The sequence below is a fragment of the Pelodiscus sinensis genome, chromosome 2 (genome assembly GCF_049634645.1).
Source record: "Pelodiscus sinensis isolate JC-2024 chromosome 2, ASM4963464v1, whole genome shotgun sequence".
Classification (NCBI taxonomy): Eukaryota; Metazoa; Chordata; order Testudines; family Trionychidae; genus Pelodiscus; species Pelodiscus sinensis.
The window spans coordinates 246,402,354-246,422,490 of record NC_134712.1 but is presented as its reverse complement, the minus strand read 5'-3'; the positions used below and the strand labels follow the sequence as shown (position 1 = coordinate 246,422,490).

The 20,137-nt window shown below is 43.9% G+C and overlaps 1 protein-coding gene across 5 annotated transcripts in view; it reads left to right on the top strand.

The window, feature by feature from the left end:
• LOC102448247 (sodium channel protein type 5 subunit alpha-like) overlaps positions 1–20,137 on the top strand; it is a 190,422-nt gene that overhangs the window by 127,833 nt on the left and 42,452 nt on the right. For all 5 annotated transcript variants that reach the window (XM_075922841.1, XM_075922840.1, XM_075922838.1 and 2 more), the window contains 2 exons: positions 1,188–1,541; positions 15,562–16,008. In XM_075922841.1, the coding sequence (XP_075778956.1) occupies positions 1,188–1,541; positions 15,562–16,008 (801 nt within the window). The remainder of the gene's footprint in view (positions 1–1,187; positions 1,542–15,561; positions 16,009–20,137) is intronic.

The following is a 20,137-nucleotide window of genomic DNA, read 5'->3' as shown; positions in this document are numbered from 1 at the left end:
CTTGTAAACTCTCACTACTAGAAATGGGAGAGACATTTTGTCTGATTTCAAACCAATGTGGATGTAACTGAAACTAATAAAGCATTTGTATTTCACTTGGAGATGGTTAAAATATTTGGAGTGAAAGAGATAGGAAAAAATCCAACATTAACATATAATAAAAGCTGGAGCAGAGAATGAACAGAATGAAAAGCAAAAGCAGAGAGACTGAGAAAGATGAAGAAGAGTTGAAGATGGAGAAAAATAGTAATAAAATAGGCATTATTTATATTGTATAATTGCTAGATACATCTGCTAGACTGAGTTTTAGGGAGGTGGTTGGCTTATGTATCCATATAAACATTGGTGTCAATAGGAATATTCACATGTTCAAAATTAAGCATGTTCTTACAGAGTTTTACTGGTTCAGTGCCTTGTATGCTATGGTGATGCATGGTATAAAAATGTCAAGATAGGTAAATGGCCTCATTTATAGAGGTAATGAAAACCTATAACCAATGTTACTGCTTATCTTTTGTATCCATGTGTGAATTTTTTCCATGTGCAGAATACATTCTATGTGCTCCGAGACATGTGCAAATCAGATGCTCTGTTAATCAGCTGGGTGGAATTTGGATTTCATCTGACTGGCTGCACAAGCACATGGCTTACAGAGAACACTGCCCCTAACTCCTACCAATTTAGAGTTATGGGTCTAAAATTATTTGCATATAAAAGTTTGATTATTGTAAATGCAACTGAAGTACAAATTAAATTCATCAGGAAGATTATTGAAGTACTGTTTCTAGGAGATATAGAAATACAGGAAGAATGAAATCTGCCAATTCGCTGTCCCCCAAGATTATATCCTGAGAAATTCAGTTGCAAGTTGGCAATGAATTTCTAGTAGGGGTCTTAAGTTATGAAACTGGGCAAAGACCAGAGTTAGGAGGGGGATCTCATTAGTTTGGAGTCTGTATAAAGATAAATAAAAAAGGCATTGCCCTGGAGGGCCTGCAAGCAAAAAGACACCAACAGCTAGAGATAGAGGACAGTGTCAATATTGCATTGATCATATAATGACTTTAAAATACCTTACATGCCACAGTGTGTGAATAGTTTAAAAAGTCTGCAAATGTTTTTAACAATGCAATGTGAGGAATATCTCATCTTCTGTTTTCTAATGCTGTGTTTTATTTTTTGCACAGCTGAGAGTCTTCAAACTGGCTAAGTCCTGGCCAACTTTAAATACCCTCATTAAAATTATTGGTAACTCAGTGGGAGCCCTGAGTAACCTCACCCTGGTTCTAGGCATCATAGTCTTTATTTTCGCTGTGGTAGGAATGCAACTCTTTGGGAAAAGCTATAATGAACATTGCCGTAAAATAAACGAGGACGGCAAGCCACGTTGGCATATGATGGATTTTTTCCACTCGTTCCTTATTGTATTCCGAATTCTGTGTGGAGAATGGATTGAGACCATGTGGGATTGTATGGTGGTAGCTGGGCAACCACTGTGCCTTCTAGTCTTCTTGCTTGTCATGGTGATAGGAAACCTAGTGGTGAGTTTCCAGATATTTTTCTATTTTAATACATATATGGTATGCTGTATACTGATTTGTGTTTTTTATTACTACATAAAATCAGGAGTCCCCCAAATATGTTGGTAAAGAGGCCACGCTATATTATTTGCTAGAAAATTACCTGTTTGTCTTTCACCTGTAGAAAGCCTATTAATATAAAGTAAGACACTTTCAATAGAATAGCAATGAGCTTTTTCTGATATTAGTGTTCATTCCAAGGAGGAATAATTTTCTAATGAAAAAAATACTGGCCACAATTTTTGTTGTTGTCATGTCTTTGCTGTAAATTATCACCAAGTATATGTGTAAGCAGAGTCTGACTAAGTTCTCTCCTGTCAGCTAGCGGGCTGGGACGGGGAGAGACTTCAGGAGCATACTGTGTTTACATGAACATGCCTACTCTGCCAACTTAGCCAGCAGCTAGAGTTGAGTTGCTCAAAGTGATCAACTTTGGTAGGTGTTGGGTTATAAATCACCTTGCTACTGAATGAAGGAGTAGTCAAATGTTAACAGTGTTGTTGTCTTTATTGCATGAACAAAGGGAAGCAGAACTGTGCTTAACCTGTCCCAAATGAGGGTGTTTTCCTCATCTGAAAGGATCTTGTTAAGCCAGGGGCTTGAATGCCAGACTCCTGTGAAGGTAGAAGGAGTGGGAATTGGTGTCCCAACTAGGAAGTGAGGACTCTCCCTAGGACAGTGTTTCCCAACCAGGGTTCCGTGGAGCCCTGGGGTTCTGCAGACCATTGTCAGCGGTTCCGCGAAAAATCATGGAATAAATAAATAATTTTTTTCTTACACTGTAAGCTGATATATATAAACAGCTCTTTACAAATAAATTTTCTTGACAATAATTTAGCAGTAATTGAGTTGCGCTCCCCGCTATCAACTTTTTCTGACCAAGCAAACGTTTTCATAAGTAGGGGTTCTTCGGGATATGAAAAATTATTTTAGGCGTTCCTTCATGGGAAAAAGGTTGGGAATCACTGCCCTAGCGGGCCCTTCATCTGGTTTAACACGTTTCTCCCCATTGTTCAAAGATAGAGCTAACTAGGCTCCATTAGCGATGAGGAGTCCTGTGGCACCTTATAGACTAACTGAAGTGTAGGAGCATAAGCTTTCGTGGGCAAAGACCCACTTCGTCAGATGTTGCATCTGACGAAGTGGGTCTTTGCCCACGAAAGCTTATGCTCCTACACTTCAGTTAGTCTATAAGGTGCCACAGGACTCCTCATCGCTTCTGCAGATTCAGACTAACACGGCTACCCCTCTGATACTAGGCTCCATTAGGAGACTTTGCTATTTTAAGTGCCTAAATAAGAGCTAAAATCAGTTGTGGTGGGACAGTGTTTTCTGCCAAGGCTGCCAAACTTGAAAATCACTGAGCTGCCAGTCACTACCGGACTGACATGCAGAGCCAACAGCAGAGAGGAGGATGGCAGCAGATGATAATTGACAGTCAGCTGATGGGATCAGCAAGCAGCCCACAAGAGTAGCAAATAGTAGGCCAATAGAAGTGGCCAGCAGTCCACTGGCAGGTGTAGCTGTTGGGAGCAAGCAGCCAACAGGTGGAAGGGAAAAGTGGAACAAGTGGCTGGCAGGGCGGCCAACGGAGAGGAACTGCAGGTTTGCAGGACAGCCATCCAGAGCAAATGCTCAGATGACAAAGCAAGCAGAGTGCCCTCTTCCTTGGGTGGGAAGTGAACTCAGACAGATGCACCTCTGAACCCTGGGTCCTCACTGACCAAGGACAACTGCTGTGCCTAGGGTATGAGGGACCAGAGAAGGGCATAGAAAAGGAACTTTTGGTTGTAGAACTCAAGAACATGAGGCAGAAGATACTGCCCCAGGCACTCTGGGGTGAGTGTCCGGCTCACAGATTTATTATTGCGAATCCTGCTTATGGTGTTTTTTCTAATTAATATTCTGTGCTTGTGAGTGGGAAAGTATAGCTTCTCTGTGGGGTGGTGTCAGTGTTCCCTCTAAACTGCAGGGCAGCACAGCTTCACAGGTGATTAATCAGCTCCAGCCAGTCAGAGGCTCAGCTGACTGACTGAATGGGGCTGATTAATCACCTGTGAAGCTGTTCTGCTGGGCACCTTAGAGGGAACACTGGATGGCATGTAATTTTTCTAGGTTACTGGGTAGGGACTCAAACTGATTTTGTGTTGTATTGTCAAAAAGGAAACCCTAGGTATTGAACCTGGCCTTGGTTGCTGCTGGCAAAAGAGTTACATATTATCATAATGTGTGCCTGCACTGAGTTCTTTACAGCTAGCACCTGGACCCATATATAGCCATACTGGTCTGTAGTTCCCTGGATAGTCCTTCCCTTTTTTAAAGATGAGCACTACATTTGCCTTTTTCCAATTGTCCGGGACCTCTCCTGATCTCCACAAGTTTTGGAATATATATGAGCAAGCACTGAAAGAAGAATGGTTTTTCCTTGAGGAGCGTCGCTATGGGTGCTCCACCTTAGGTGTCGGGAGCGCCGTTGCACGCCTAGTCAGAGATTTTTGAAGGCAGTGCCCTCCGATACCCTGCACATGTATAGCGGACAGCCCACGCAGTGCTGCTACTATGCATTCGCTGCCGACTGTCCCTTCAATTCCTTCTCTGCCACCACCGGTGTCAATTGGAACCTCAGTTGCTCTCCAGCTAAAACATGCTTAAAACGCTGCCTGTCCTGCAAGCTTTCAATTCCCGTCTCTGATGGGCATTCACAACATGTCCGGTGCTTGGGACAGGCACACACTTTTCCACAGTGCCAGCACTGCAAACAGCTAACAGCCAACACGTGCAAGGCCAGGAGTGTGGGGGACAAGCCAGGTACCTCGGGATCGATGGTACCCCTGCATGCTGACAGGCACAAGTCAAGCCACAGCATATCGGAGCCAAGTCCTTTCCTTTATAGGGAGGCTACTCTGGCACCAGCCACAGCCCTAAGACCTGAATCTGCCCCGGCTCCTGTTAAAAGAAAGACTGTGGCACCGACGACCGCACATGTCTCGGCTTCGACACCCGCACCGATGTTGGCACCGACGCCAATGGCACTGGTTGGCCCTGCACTACCCATTATGGCACCGGCTACTGTGGCACTGGCTACTACACCGCCACCTTTGGAACCGTCTCCGGTGTAGTAAGTTGAGGGTCAGTAACATGGAGTCAGCAGGCCTAAATAGAAGCCTGTAACATGAAAACAGCAACAGACCTGCAATCTAGTGAGCAAGACTTTGGTTCAGTAACAGGAGCCAAGAAAGAGGCCCTATTGATAAATTGTGTGATTGTGTAAGTTAGGTCGAGCATGGAAGGACACTGGGAGGTACTGGGTACAGACTGTGAGCCAAAGGGGAGTATTGGAACATCTTAAGAAGAAATGTCTTGGTACAAAAACTCCCTAAAAACTAATGCACATACCGACCTAGGTTCGGGACCAGATCGAGATTGACAGCATGAAGGATAGTAAGTAAGCTCCCCTTCCATAAGGTGAGGGGTGGTAACTAGGCAACAGAGGGTGGTAACCTGGTGCGTAAAGAAATGATGTAAGTTGTTTGTACCTGTCTATAAAAGGACACCGCAGAGGGTGCTCTCCGGCCGACCTGGGGGGGGGGGGCGCACTAGGCTCCTGAACGGCAGGTGTCATTGCCTAAACTTACAGAGTGCACAGTAGCTTCACTTTGACTAACTGCTGTTAATATCTGTTATATGGCAATAGGCCTGCCCGGTGTTGGTACCTTGTCAACGCGGGCCATAGTGCCCAGTGGTGTAACATTGTACTGATCTCTCTTACCAACTGGTAGAGCTTCGCATTTGACAATAAACCTGCTCGACTGATTTCAAACCTTGCCTGCATCTGTCGTTTCCGGGGCCTCTCAGAGATCTCTTGTGTTGACCCAAGTGCACGGGGTCTAACGCTCTATATAAAGGGAGTACCGATTGTTACGCACGCAGCCGAAAGTTTAACAACGGAGTAGAGGTCCTGTCAGGAGCGCGCCAGGACAACCCTGACCAGACGATGCTGACACTGACAGTCCAGACCACCGAAGGTACTGAGGTACAAAAACACCGAGGTACAACATCCGGTACCCTCACAGAGCGGCTCATCCACACTGGCATCGGCACCGACCACCATGACGGCACCAAGTACATAGGTGCGCAGTGCCATTGAATCATCGGCACAGCATACAGCGGACCCTTTTACAAGGCACTCCGTGGCACCAATACAACATAGGTCTCACACTGCACCATGCATTTCTCCGATGCAGGGAAAGGCTAAGCATAAATCCAGAAGGGTATTAACACCTTCCCCAAGCCCGGAACCGGTTGCTTTCTCTCCCCAACCGCAGTCACCAGCCCCTGTCTTTTCAGTACCACTACAACAGGAAAGTCATGTTATTCTCATGCCTCGACAACAGAGACCCTCACCACAGTATTTGCCATCACCACAGCATGATCATAGGCATTCAACTATGGTACGCCCACATCTTGAATACTGTGTACAGATGTGGTCTCCTCACCTCAAAAGATATTTTGGCCTTGGAAAGGGTTCAGAAAAGGGCAACTAAAATGGTTAGGGGTTTGGAATGGGTCCCATATGAAGAGAGGTTAAAACGACTGGGACTTTTCAGTTTGGAAAAGAGGAGACTGAGGGGAGGATATGATAGAGGTATATAAAATCATGAGTGGTATGGAGAGGGTGAATAAAGAAAAGTTGTTTATTAGTTCCCATAATAGAAGAACTAGAGGACATGAAATGAAATTAATGGGTAGCAGATTTAAAACTAATAAAAGAAAGTTCTTCTTCACACAGCGTGTAGTCAACCTGTGGAACTCCTTGCCAGAGGAGACTGTGAAGGCTAGAACTATAACAGAGTTTAAAGAGAAGCTAGATAATTTCATGGAGGTTAGGTCCATAAAAGGCTATTAGCCAAGAGGTAGAAATGGTATCCCTGGCATCTGTTTGTCAGAGGCTGGAGAGGGATGGCAGGAGACAAATCGCTTGATCATTGTCCTCGGTCCACTCTCTCTGGGGCACCTGGTGCTGGCCACTATCGGCAGACAAGCTATTGGGCTAGATGGACCTTTGGTCTGACCCAGTATGGCCGTTCTTATGTTCTTATTCACGCTCGCCATCGTATGCCAGGTGTAGATCCCGTTCTCCTTGATCACCAACCCAATCCTCTTATTCGAGGTACCATTATGGCTCTGAAAGGAGATACTCACTGGGTTATTCTCCAAGGCGGTATTACCATGATTGTTACCATCGGCACCGCGATGATTACTATCAACGTCGCTATTCTTCAGGACACTTTTCCTTGAGGTCCCCACAACATTACCAATGAAGTCCTCACAGTAGCCTCAGGTTACCGACCCCTCCACAACCGTCTAAAAGACCACCTACACCGTCTGGGAATGTGCCTCTACCACGTCAACAACCAGAGCAAATACCTGAGCCTGAGCAAACGCAATCTCAAGCCCAGTCTCCAATGGACCAGTCTTCTTCCTCGATGGACAATTCAGTCTTTCCTGGGGACTCTTCCACCACAGATGACATCCGCCAATTCCACAAACTGTTTAAGAGGGTAGCGGAATCTCAAGAAGTCCAGATAGAAGAGTTTAAACAGAAACAGCATGGCCTCCTAAAAAATCTTCAACCATCACAAAAATAAAAAATGGTATTACCATTGGATGAAGCAATCCTTGAGATTGTAGACGATATATGGCAGACACCTGCCTCTGCTCAGGCCACACATAAGAGAGAAGACAAGAAATATTTCGTTCCCTCAAAGGGGATGGAGTTTTTGTTTACGCACCCCCAACCAAATTCATTGGTTGTTGACGCAGCCCAACAGAGAGCCAAAACACCCCACAATATAAGAACACCACTGCTGATAAAGAGTCTAAGAAGCTAGACCTCTTTGGCCGGAAGGTTTACTCCTCCGCCATGCTGACCCTGAGGATGGCAAATTATGCCGCTCTCTTCTCCAACCATAACGTTGATAATTATTCAAAGCTGGTGGCATTATTGAAACATATACAGGAGGACAAGCCAGGAAGGCTACGTGGCCTCAAGAATGGCCTTGCAGATTTCCCTGGACATTGCAGATGCGGCGGCTTGTACCATGGCAACATTGGTGGTCATGAGAAGGTCATCGTGGCTCCAGTTGGCCTCAGTGCCCAAGGAGCTTCAGGCCAAAGTCGAGGACTTGCCCTTCGATAGGCAGAGTCTTTTTGCCGAAAATACTGATCAAGTTCTACACTCGGGCAGACTCCAGAACAACTTTAACAATGCTCGGCATGTATACACCGCCTTATCATCTCAAGCGTTACACGCCCTACTACAAACAGAGGCCCTTCTCATACACCAGACCCAGATACAGACAATTTGAACAGTGACTGCACGGCAGATCCCCCCAACAAAAACATAGACCGCAGACGGGTAGAGCGCCCAACCCTCAGAACAACAGACAGCTGGTTTGACGGTCCTGTTGAGGGACTGCGAACCATTCCATTGACATATCCCCCGGGATCACAGAAGTTGTTTCACCATTGTCTGAGATCCTACCAACTCAGGTGGTTTACCATTACCACAGACCGTTGGGTCCGAGAATTGATAACATCAGGATACTCGATTCCACTCCTACTTCTCCCCCAACCCCATCCCTTTTCAGGGTCCCTTCTCACAATACTCTCTTATTACAAGAGGTCATGCAACTCATAGAGATTGGGGCGGTGGAGAGAGTTCCCCAATAATTCCAGGGCAGAGGATTTTATTCTTATTTCCTCACTGAGAAGAGGTCAGGAGGATGGAAGCCTATCCTAGACCTTCAAGGTCTCAATCAGTATCTCAGGAAACACAAATTCAAGATAGTGACTTTAGCTTCTATCTTCCCAACGATAAACACGGGAGACTGGTTTACGTCGCTCGATTTGCAGGATGCGTATTTCCATGTGACAATACACCCAGCACACAGACGCTTTCTCAGATTCATTGTAGGAACGCAGCACTTTCAGTACAAGGTTCTTCCATTCAGCCTATCATTAGGGCCCAGGGTTTTTTCCAAGATGCTATCAGTGGCAGCTGGGACCTCGACGATGCATTTCTGATAAACTGGGGTCACTACCTACTCTATGCCTTTCCACCAGTTCCACTTCTTTCGAGGATACTGGAGAAGATAACTGAAGATGGAGCTGTGGTTATACTTATAGCTCTGTTCTGGCCCGGACAGACATGGCTTCCCCTCCTTCTGCAAATGTCCCTCTAACCCCCATACCAGTTGCCAAAGCAACCCGACCGCCTGACGAAACCAGGACTGTCAATGCCATACTCCCAAATCGACTGGCTACACCTGTCGGTGTGGCTCCTAGCTGGTTCCATAGCTTAGAAATCCTCTGCACCCAAGAGGTGAAACAAGTACTAATGTATAGTAGATGTGATTCCACTCGCACAACTTACCTTTATAAATGGCGTCGTTTTCATTCGTGGTGTTTAACCATAACCTCAATGAGGCATCCATTCCAATCCATCACATTCTGGACTATGTGTTTTACTTGCACCGCTCAGAATTGGGACTCTCATCCATCAAAGTCCATCTCACAGCGATCTCTGCATTTAAACAGTCAATCGAAGATTTCTCAAAATTTGCTCACCCGATGACCAAACGCCTTTTGAAAGTCCTAGCAAATCTATACCCCCCATGCAGGAAGCCTCCTGCTCTATGGGATCTGGAGCTAGTGTTGGACACCCTAACCTATCCACCGTTCAAGTCCTTAGCTACCTGTGACATTCCTACACTCACTATGAAAGTTGCCTTCCTTCCAGCTATAATGTTAGCTCGATGGGTGGGCGAATTGGCTGCCCTTTCAGCCAACCTGCCATATACTCTTTTTACCAGCCAGGGAGTAATACTTCGATCACACCCCAACCTCTTGCCGAAGGTGAATTCAGAATTTCACATCAATGAGCCTATCATACTCCCAACATTCTACCCCAAACCACATACCTCCAGTCATGAAGTCCACTTACACATCTTAGACGTTCATAGAGCCTTGGCTTTTTACCTCAAGAGGACATGCTCTTTCCGTCAGTTGCAGCGACGGTTCTGATGAATAAACCAAGGGCCAATCATTGTCTTCACAATGCATTTCTAAGATAATTGTAAAATGTATTACAACGTGCTACTCACTACGCAGCAGGCCCCTGCCAACATCAATTAATGCTCATTCCACCAGGACAACATCTACCTCAATGGCCTTCCTTAAAGGCTTCCTAATGCAAGATATTCGCTGTATGGCAACATGGTCTTCAGACATGACATTTGCTAAGCATTATGCAATCGATGCTATTGCTCGAGAATCTGTACCTGTCCCAGTTTGAATTCATCCTTCTTAAACATGGGAAACCAGAACTGCACACAGTATTCCAAATGGGGTCTCACCAATGCCTTGTATAATGGCACTAATACCTCCTTATTCCTACTGGAAATACCTCGCCTAAAACATCCCAAGACCGTGTTAGCCTTTTTCGCGGCCATGTCACAATGGCGGCTCATAGTGATCCTATAATCAACCAGGACTCCGAGGTCCTTCTCCTCCTCTGTTACTTCCAACTGATGTATCCCCAGCTTATAACTAAAATTCTTGTTATTAATCCCTAAATGCATAACCTTATACTATTAAATTTCATCGTATTGCTATCACTCCAATTTACAAGGTCAGCTAGATCTTCCTGTATGATATCCCAATCCTTTTCTGAATTGGCAATACCTCCCAACTTTGTGTCATCCGCAAATTTTATCAGGACACTTCCACTTTTGGTGCCAAGGTCAGCAATAAAAAGATTAAATAAAATTGGCCCCAAAACTGATCCCTGAGGAACTCCGCTAGTAACCTTCCTCCAACCTGACAGTTCACCTTTCAGTATGACCCACTGTAGTCTCCCCTTTAACCAGTTGCTTATCCACCTCTCAACTTTCATATTAATCCCTATCTTTTCCAATTTAACCAATAATTCCCCATGTGGTACTGTATCAAATGCCTTACTAAAGTTGAGGTAGATTAGATCCACTGCATTTCCTTTATCTAAAAAATCTGTTACTTTCTCAAAAAAGGAGATCGGGTTGGTTTGGCACAATCTACCTTTTGTAAAACCATGTTGTAATTTGTCCCAATTGCCATTATCCTCAATGTCTCTAACTACTTTCTCCTTCAGAATTTTTTCCAAGATCTTGCATACGACAGATGTCAAACCAACAGGCCTATAGTTACCCGGGTCGCTTTTTTCCCCTTTCTTAAAAATAGGAACTATATTAGTAATTCCCCAGTCAAATGGTACAACTCCTGAGTTTAGAGATTTATTGAAAATTTTTGCTAATGGACTTGCAATTTCTTGTGCCAGTTCCTTTAATATTCTTGGATGAAGATTATCTTGGCCCCCCCAATTTACTCCCATTAAGCTGTTCAAGTTTGGCTTTTACTTCGGATATGGTAATATCTACCTCCATATCCTTAGTCCCATTTGTTATGTTACCATTATCCCTATGCTCTTCATTAGCCTCATTAAAGACTGAAGCAAAATATTTGTTTAGATATTGGGCCATTCCTAGATTATCTTTAACCTCCACTCCATCCTTAGTAATTAGCGGTCCTACTTCTTCTTTTTTTGTTTTTTTTTTCCTATTTATATGGCTATAAAACCTTTTAGTATTGGTTTTAATTCCCTTTGCAAGGTGCAACTCTACTTGACTTTTAGCCTCTCTCACTTTGTCCCTACATGCTCTAACCTCAATAAGGTAGCTTTCTTTACTGATCCCTCCCATCTTTCACTCCTTATATGCTTTCTGCTTTTTCTTAATCACCTCTCTGAGATGCTTGCTCATCCAGCTTAGTCTAACACACCTACCTATAAATTTTTTCCCTTTTCTTGGGATACAGGCTTCTGACAGCTTCTGCAACTTTAATTTAAAATAATCTCAGATCCATAATTTCTTTAGTCCATTCAACTTCCCTAACTAATTTCCTTAATTTATTAAAGTTAGCCCTTTTGAAATCAAAACCCCTAGTCTCAGATTTATTTTTATCCTTCCATTTAATTTGAACTTAATTAGCTCATGATCACTCGAGGCAAGGTTGTCCCCTACAACCATTTCATCTTATGAGGTCCTCGCTACTCACCAAAACCAAATCTAAAATAGCATCCCCCCTTGTTGGTTCAGCAGCTACTTGATGAAGGAATTCATCAGCTATCACATCTAGGAAACTCTTAGCCCTATTTATTATGTGTCGAATTATGTAAGAATTAATAGGGGTCAGGAATGACTATACATTAGTGGTACAGGGTCCTGCCAAAGCAGGCATTGCCCTTTGAGCATGTTTTTCCCCTTTGTTTTTGCAGTTTAAAAAGAAATAAAAGGTCTAGCCAAAGCAAGTATTATCCTTTCTCATGTCTAAATATACTCTTTTCCTCTGTTCTTGCAGCCTAAACACATGAATAAATAAAAAATATGCAGCAGCTGTTTTTCTTTGTTGTGTTTCTTACTTATTCTCACTTGCTCTGTAAAATACTTTCAGGGTCACATTCTTTGTAATTTTTGTAATTTGCTAATTTAAAAAGTTTGTAGTGTAAAAAAATGTTAATTAAATTAAAAGTTTGTAAATAGTTATTAGGGGCCTATTAATATTTATTGTATAAAAGTTAACATTTTTAAACACAAATTTTAAAAAGTAACAATAAAAATGTAAATTAATATATTAAAATAAATCTAAAAGTGTAACTAACACCAAATTATTGCCAATCAAACATTGTGTTGGGGGGGCCTCAGGTAAACATGTGCCGGCAATAAAGTCCATTTACCCCATTTGCTCCTGGGTTCCTGTTTCTTCTCTAACATCTGGCTTCATGAACAGGATTCTAGGGGAGAGTTGTGCCTGATCACGTCTCAATGCATTGCATGGCTAAGTCTTTACTGCAACAGCTGTAAAAAAAGGCTGTAATGATGTAGGACCTGTGTCTGGCTTGTAAAAAAAGTTACTAATCTTAAAAATAAAGTAAAAATTCTGCAGCAAATTGCTAAAAAGCAGTGTGCTGTTAACCATCAAAGTATGCTAGTAGTCAAAATGGCTAAAAACAATGAATTTTAAAATCATTTCAGAGCTAAAAACCTGACTTTAAAGGGTCAAGTAGATGCCTGAAAGCAAACTTCTTGACACACTCCTACCTTTTCTATTCGGCTACGTCTACATTGGTATCCCTTTCCGGAAAAGGGATGCTAATGAGACGAGTCGGAATTGCAAATCCGCGGGGGATTTAAACATCCCCCACAGCATTTGCATTTACATGGCTGCCGCTTTTTTTGGGCTTGGGGATAAGCCGGAGAAAAGCGCCAGTCTAGACGCAATTCTCCGGAAAATAAGCCCTTTTCCGGAGGATTTCTTATTCCTACTTGAAAGTACCCCATCCACTCCTGGTTTACCTGTTTCTTCTTTAACATCCTGCAGATCTGTTACATAGTCCTTGCTCATACATTTGCTACACATTACATCCTTGATACTTACCTGTCCCAGGGCACCCGGTTTGGGCACACTGTTCTAGCTATTGTGTGTGATACTGATTAGCTAAAGCACCCACCTCCAATCACAGGTACTGCTCTATAATCACCTAGGTTGGAACACTCACAGGAGCATTTCTTGAAGAAGAGAGGGTTACTCACCATGTGTAGTAACAAAGGTTCTTCAAGACAGTTGTGCCTATGGGTGCTCTACTACCCGCCTTTCCTTCCGTCTGCTTTGGACATAGTTGTTTTTCTTCTGTGGCAGAGAAGGAATCGAAGGAATAGTTGGCTGTGCATGCTATGTGTGTGCAGCCTACCGGAGGACACTGCTACCAAAAATCTCTGACTCGGAACATAGTGGCATCCCAGACACCTAAGATGGAGTACCCACCATCCTAGTAATGGAGAATCTAGAAGGATCTCCATTACTGCACAAGGTGAATAACCCTCTCTTACTTCTTTTCAAGTAACTGATTCTTAGCAAGTCTGAGAGGGGTAGCTGTGTTAGCCTGTAACTTTAAAAACAATGAGTAGTCCTGTGGCACCTCAGGGTGTGTCTAGACTACATGCCTCCTTCGACGGAGGCATGTAGATTAGCCAGATCGGAAGAGGGAAATGAAGCCGCGATTAAAATAATCGCGGCTTCATTTAAATTTAAATGGCTGCCCCGATCTGCCGATCAGCTGTTTGTCGGCAGATCGGGGCAGTCTGGACGCGACGCGCCGACAAAGAAGCCTTTCTTCATCGGCACAGGTAAGCCTCGTGAAACCAGGTTTACCTGTGCCGATGAAGAAAGGCTTCTTTGTCGGCGCATCGCGTCCAGACTGCCCCGATCTGCCGACAAACAGCTGATCGGCAGATCAGGGCAGCCATTTAAATTTAAATGAAGCCGCGATTATTTTAATCGCAGCTTCATTTCCCTCTTCCGATCTGGCTAATCTACATGCCTCCGTCGAAGGAGGCATGTAGTCTAGACACACCCCTAGAGACTAACAAAAACATATATAGTATCATCAGCTTTCATGGGGAAAACACACTTCTTCAGATGATCTTGAATGGAGAAAAAAATGCGCTGTCCATATACATTCCACGACTGACCCATCTTCCCTGCTACAACAGAGTTTTACCACATTAGGATTCTATACTGGAAAAGAAACTGAGGAGCAGTTGGGATTGTCCCACACTTGATGTCTTCTTTTGGAGGCATGAGAACACTCAAAGCACTGGTATGGCCTCAATGTACACTGCTGGCCAAAAAACTCTAGACTTGAGTGCTAAGAGCATGTGCACACCATCCATGGAATTGTATATAGATAGCTCCTTTCAAAGAACCACCATTACTTAAAGATAAGCAACCATATAATCCCACTATTATCTTAAAATGAATATAGAAATAGGTTTTCCTCCCAAGTTTCTAGACCCCCCCCCCCCCCCTTTGGAAAACCCAGGAGGAAAAAACATGATTCTAGTAACAGCTGATTCAGCCACCTCCCAAACTCTATTTGGAGCAATATATTCAACCTTTAACCAAATATACATTTTGCAATGCCACCTGCAATCAAATTGATTCTACCTAAGGGAAATAAGAACTAGAATATTCTTTTTGCAATGGTACAATGTTGATAGACATACTGAGCCTGAGTCTGATCTCACACACATGAAAATCAGAAACAACTCAACTCAAGTCTGTTGTAATTATACCTAAGTAAAACTGTTATGAGACTAGTGTCAGAGCCTTCTTATCCTGTATTAGGTCTAAACTGTGCTCTTACCTAAAATCCAAATACAGCCTCTCCCCGAGTTATGAACGAGTTACGGACCAAACACTTGGCCATAACTCGATCCGTTTGTAACTCAGACCCCGTTGAATTACATGCTACCGTGCTGTTTGTAAGCGCGGGTTGCGTTCGTAACTCGGGGACCGCCTTTACAACCGCTCCATGGGAGCTTAGTCGTAAGTGCAAACAGTCGTAACTCGACCGTTCACATCTCAGGGAGCGGCTGTAGCTCTACTGTTCAATCCTCTCCAACACTGTTTTGCCAGTACAGCCCAGGTAAAAGACTAATACCCCAATCATTAGTATATCCATAATTTTATGTAATTGCCTTCTCTTGTGGGACTGACAGAATACTGTGATATACCAATTTTTAAAAATCTTGTTATGTTTCAGTTAAATTGTGTTTTTTTCATACATAGGCTTGTATTGGCAATAAGGTCATTTTATGCAACACAAAATCTACTTTTTTGGGGGGGTGATCATAGAAACATATACCGTTGTGAGAGGCAAATATGCTGCATGAAAAAAATTTGCTAACCAATAAGTTCATTTCATCTTCGTGTGGTTGGTGCATTCAGAAAAAATTGTTTAGAAAGGCACTATAATCTTCATGCCCACTATTTACTTTTCAAAATTATGTTTCCTTTATTTTATTTTTATTTCAATTATTTTCAGGTTCTCAACCTGTTCATTGCATTGCTGCTGAACTCCTTCAGTGCTGACAACCTCCAGGCTCCAGAAGATGATGGAGAGATGAACAATCTTAAGACTGCATTTGCTCAAATCCGAAGGGGACTTTGCCAAGTGAAACGCAAAACATGGGATTACTGCTGTGGAAAGCTCTGTCATCCAAAGAAAATTGCCAAAAAAACAATTAAATTGGCTGCCAAGAACACGTGTGTGGAGGGTGGGAAAGAAACAAGGAATTGTAAAGAAAATCACAGTAACAATGGGACTGAGAAAAATGGGGACAAATCCTCTGTTAGTATTCTTGAAGATATCATCAACAATCCCAACATGTTTGTCTGTGTCCCTATTGCTGAGGCAGATACTGATACTGAGGATTATGAAGAAGATGATAATAAGATGACCACACTCTCAGAAACTGAGTACAATAAACAGGTAAGAAGCATATACAGGGATAATATATTGCATACTAATGGAGGTTTTCATTTAGCAAACAAAGGCAAAGCACGATCCAGCTGCAGGAATTTGAAATTTAAAATGTTCTGACTGGAAATGAGGTTTAATTCTTTGAGTGCTTGTTCATGTCCATTTCATGTAGGTGTATGCATGCTGCTTGCATGGTTGTCTGAACTTTTTCCCCCCAGTGGTACTCATTGGGCCAGCCAGCGAGCCCCCTGGAGTGGCTCCACTCTGTTGGTGCATTTATACCTCTGCTGGCCCTTCACCCCCACAGTTTCTTCTTACCGCCTGTGACAATAGATGGAGCATCTCGACTTCTCACAAGTCTACCCTCAGCCTTAGTGTATATAGTCTGTTTTAGTGTTCTAATGTTCCTAGTAAATTCTTGGGGTTAATAGTTAGTTCAGGGGTGAGCAATAATTTTTAATGGGGGGGGGCACTTCAAGATTTTGGCAAGTGGTCAAGGGCCGCAGTTCTATGGAGTGGGTGGGGGTGGGGTCTGGGACTGAGGCGGGGTGCAGAAGGAAGCTTGGGGTAGGGGATTTGGGTTCAGGAGTGGGTATGGGGTCTGAGAAGGAGTTTGGGTGAAGGAGGCGGCTGTGATCTGGGGCCGGAGCTTGGGGTGCATGGTCCAGGTGGGGGTAAGGGCGCAGGAGAGGATTCTGGCCTGGGGGAGAGGCTCTAAGAGGTGGTGCAAAGTCTGTGAGGGAGTTGTAACATGGGTGAAGGGGGGGTACAGAGGGTTTGGATGGTGACCTGGGGCAGGGGAATGGGGTATACGATCGGGGGAGAGGGGGTATGGGTGCAAGAGAGGATTCTGGCCTATGGGAGAAGTGTAGGAGGGAGGTATAGGGTCCACTCCAGACATGTAAGGCAGGGAGGGAGGCTTCCCACGCTGCCCCTGCTCCCCAAGAAAACTTCCCAGCTCCTATTGGCCAGAAACTGGCCAATGGGAGCTGAGAGATTTTTGCTCAGGGAGAGAGGCAGCATTTGAAGACTCCCCCAAGCAGTCCTGAGCAGAAAATCTCTGCTCCTTTGGGATTTTTGTATTACCCACAGTATTCACCTGGAGGCAACACACCTCCCAGGAACCCAGAATGTCTTGGCAGACAAGCTCAGCAGGTCATTTAGGCTATGTCTACACTGCAGTTATTCCAAAATAGCTTATTTCAAAATAGCACATCTACATTGCAGGGAAGCCTCAAAATTAGTCCGAGGCAGGCTTCCCTAATGTAGATGTTCTATCTTGATTCAGAGCCCCAGGAGGAATAACTTAGAGTGGCCCTGGTGAGGGACTTTTTCGAAATAGCAGAGGCCGAGAGTTCTACACAGCCCCTATTCTGAAATAGCTGTTTCAGAATAGAGGTTATTCTTTGTAGAATGAGCTTTACAGAAGTCAGAATAAGCTGTCCGTTATTTTACAATTATTTTGAAATAACGGAATTGCTGTGTAGATTTTCATATAGTTATTTCAGAATAACAGCAATTGTTCCAAAATAACTTTGCTGTGTAGTCACACCCTTAGGGTGCACAAATGGTCCCTCAGGGGGATGTAGTGCTGGAGATTTTCCTCAGATAGTCTCATACCCATTTAGATCTGTTTGCCACCCACAGCAACCAGAAGTGTTGGTACTTCTGCTCCTACATGGCCTGGTCAGGGGGGAGCCTACATGTGGAATGTACTCCTCAGTTGCTCTATGCTTTCCTGCCATTCCCTCCGATACATAAGTTCCTCCTCAGGGTCAAGAGGTTCAGGGCCTCAGTGATTCTGGTGGCGCCAGCATGGCCTTGCCAACACTGGTTCACCACCCTTTTGGATCTCTCAGTGGAGGAGCCCATGGTCCTTCCCTTACTGCCTGATCTAATAACCCAGGACCTGGGGGAGGGAGAATTGTGCCACCCGAACCTCCATTCTCTCTACCTTTCAGCATGGAAGGTTTGTGGTTAACAGGTGATGAATGTTTCTGCTTGGAGGCATTAAGGACGGTTCTGTAGGAGAGCAGGAAACCCACCACTAGAGCTGCATACTTGGCAAATAGGAGGTATTTCACCCTGTGGGCCTCCCAGAGAGAGGTGGAATCCATGGAGGTCTCCATCCCCTATCCACCTCATCTGTTCAGGTTCATCTAGCAGCCATTTTGACATTTCACCCAGGGGAGGAGGGCAGCACTGTTTGCAAATGTGCTAGTCAAGTGCTTCCTCGGGGAAGTGGACATGTTATCCCCTGTGTCCATCAGCCTTGGTCCTGTCAAGGCTCATGAGCCCCTCCCCCAACCCCCGTTTGAACCTTTGGCCACTTGTTCTATGAAACCCCTTTTTTGGAAGGTCAACTTCTTGATGGCCATTACATTGGCTAGAAGAGTCTCAGAATTGAGGACCCTCACATTGGAGCCACCTTAAACAGTTTTCTTTAAAGACAGGGTCAGACTGCACCTCACCCTACGTTTCTTCCTAATATGGTCTCCCACTTCTATATGTCCCAGGACATTTACCTTTCAGTTTTCTTCCCAAAACCTCACTCTATGCCCGAAGAGCAGTCCCTGCACCCGTTGGATGTCAGGAGAGCCCTGGCGTTTTATACAGAAAGAATGAGACCATTGGACAACTTACCTCAACACTTTATTTCCATAGCTGAGAAGATGAAGGGCTTCCGGGTATTGGCCCAATGTTTATCATCCTGGTTCACGTCATCACGTTTTGCATTAAAACATGCCAACAGGCCAGGCCTTCCTCCCCACAGCTCATTCCACGAGGACACAGGCCTAATTCTCGGCCTTCTTAGTGAAGGTGCCCATTGACATCTTGACATCTTCAGGGCAGCCACCTGGTCATTGGTGCACACATTCATCAGTCACTATGATATTGTGCATCAGGCCAGGTATGATGCAGCCTTTGGCAAGGCTGTGCTGCAGTCCATTTCCACTTAGTTTATTTCCCTGCCTCCTGTGATAGAGCTAGGGAGTCACCTACATGGAATGGACATGAGCAAGTGCTCAAAGAAAAAGCAGTTACTTACCTCTTGTAACTTGTTCTTCGAGATGTGTTGTTCATGTCCATTCTAAATCCCACCTGCCTCCCCTTTGTCGGAGGATTCCGAGAAGAAGGAACAGAGAGGGTGGAGGACCAGCAAAAGTACATATGCACTGATATAGTGGTTCCACTGCAGGGGGGCTCCCTGACTGGCCCAACAGGTACCACTGGAGGAAAAAAGCTCTGACATCTGTACACCTGCATGGAACGGACATGAGCAAGACATCTCAAAGAACAAGAGTTATGAAAGGTAAGTAACGGTTTTATTTTTTTAAAGTGAGGATGATCAATCGTTACAAGAATTTACCAAGGATTAGATAAATTCTCCATCACTTGGAGTCTTTAAAATAAGAGAGAAATACAGACGATACATTGTTGGGCTTGATGCAGGAATTACTGGGTGAAATTCTACTGTCTGCATTATGGACAGATTTATATTAGTTGATCATAGTAGTCCATTCTGACCTTGAAATCTATGAATCTATGTTTGGTATCAGTAACCTGGCAGAGAGAAAATAGAGACAAGGCCTCTGTGAACTGTTAACAAGGAGACATTGCTTTCTCTTCTGACATTTTAACAAAAAGATGGATGCGTTAAAAATGGAATGGCTCTTTCCAAGTTATATTTATTATATTATAGTGCACAGTATCACATTTTTATGTGTTTGAAATTTTTGCTGTTTCTCTTTAACTGTGGAGAGACTTCTGTATGCCCAGTATTATAGCTTTACAGGGATCCCTTGAGTCAGTTATATGCATAGTAATACACTAAATGGTGGCATAGAAAGTCTGTGTACTCTTAATATTAAAAATGTTGTGAGTCTAAACTGAAAATTAGGTTCTCAAGGCAGGTAACCCAAAGATGACATACCTCAGGAATATTCCTTTCAAGGAACATATAATGGCATTTATCTCCCTGTCTGGTTGTCTGTGTATTTGTCTCACAATCGGCAGCAATTTGTATAAATGCTAGTGAAGAGATTGCAGAATCTTCAAAAAGAGGACATTTACAGGGAAAATTGAAGCTCATGAATAAAAACAGTGGATGGTGAGCTAACATGATGCCAATATTTAA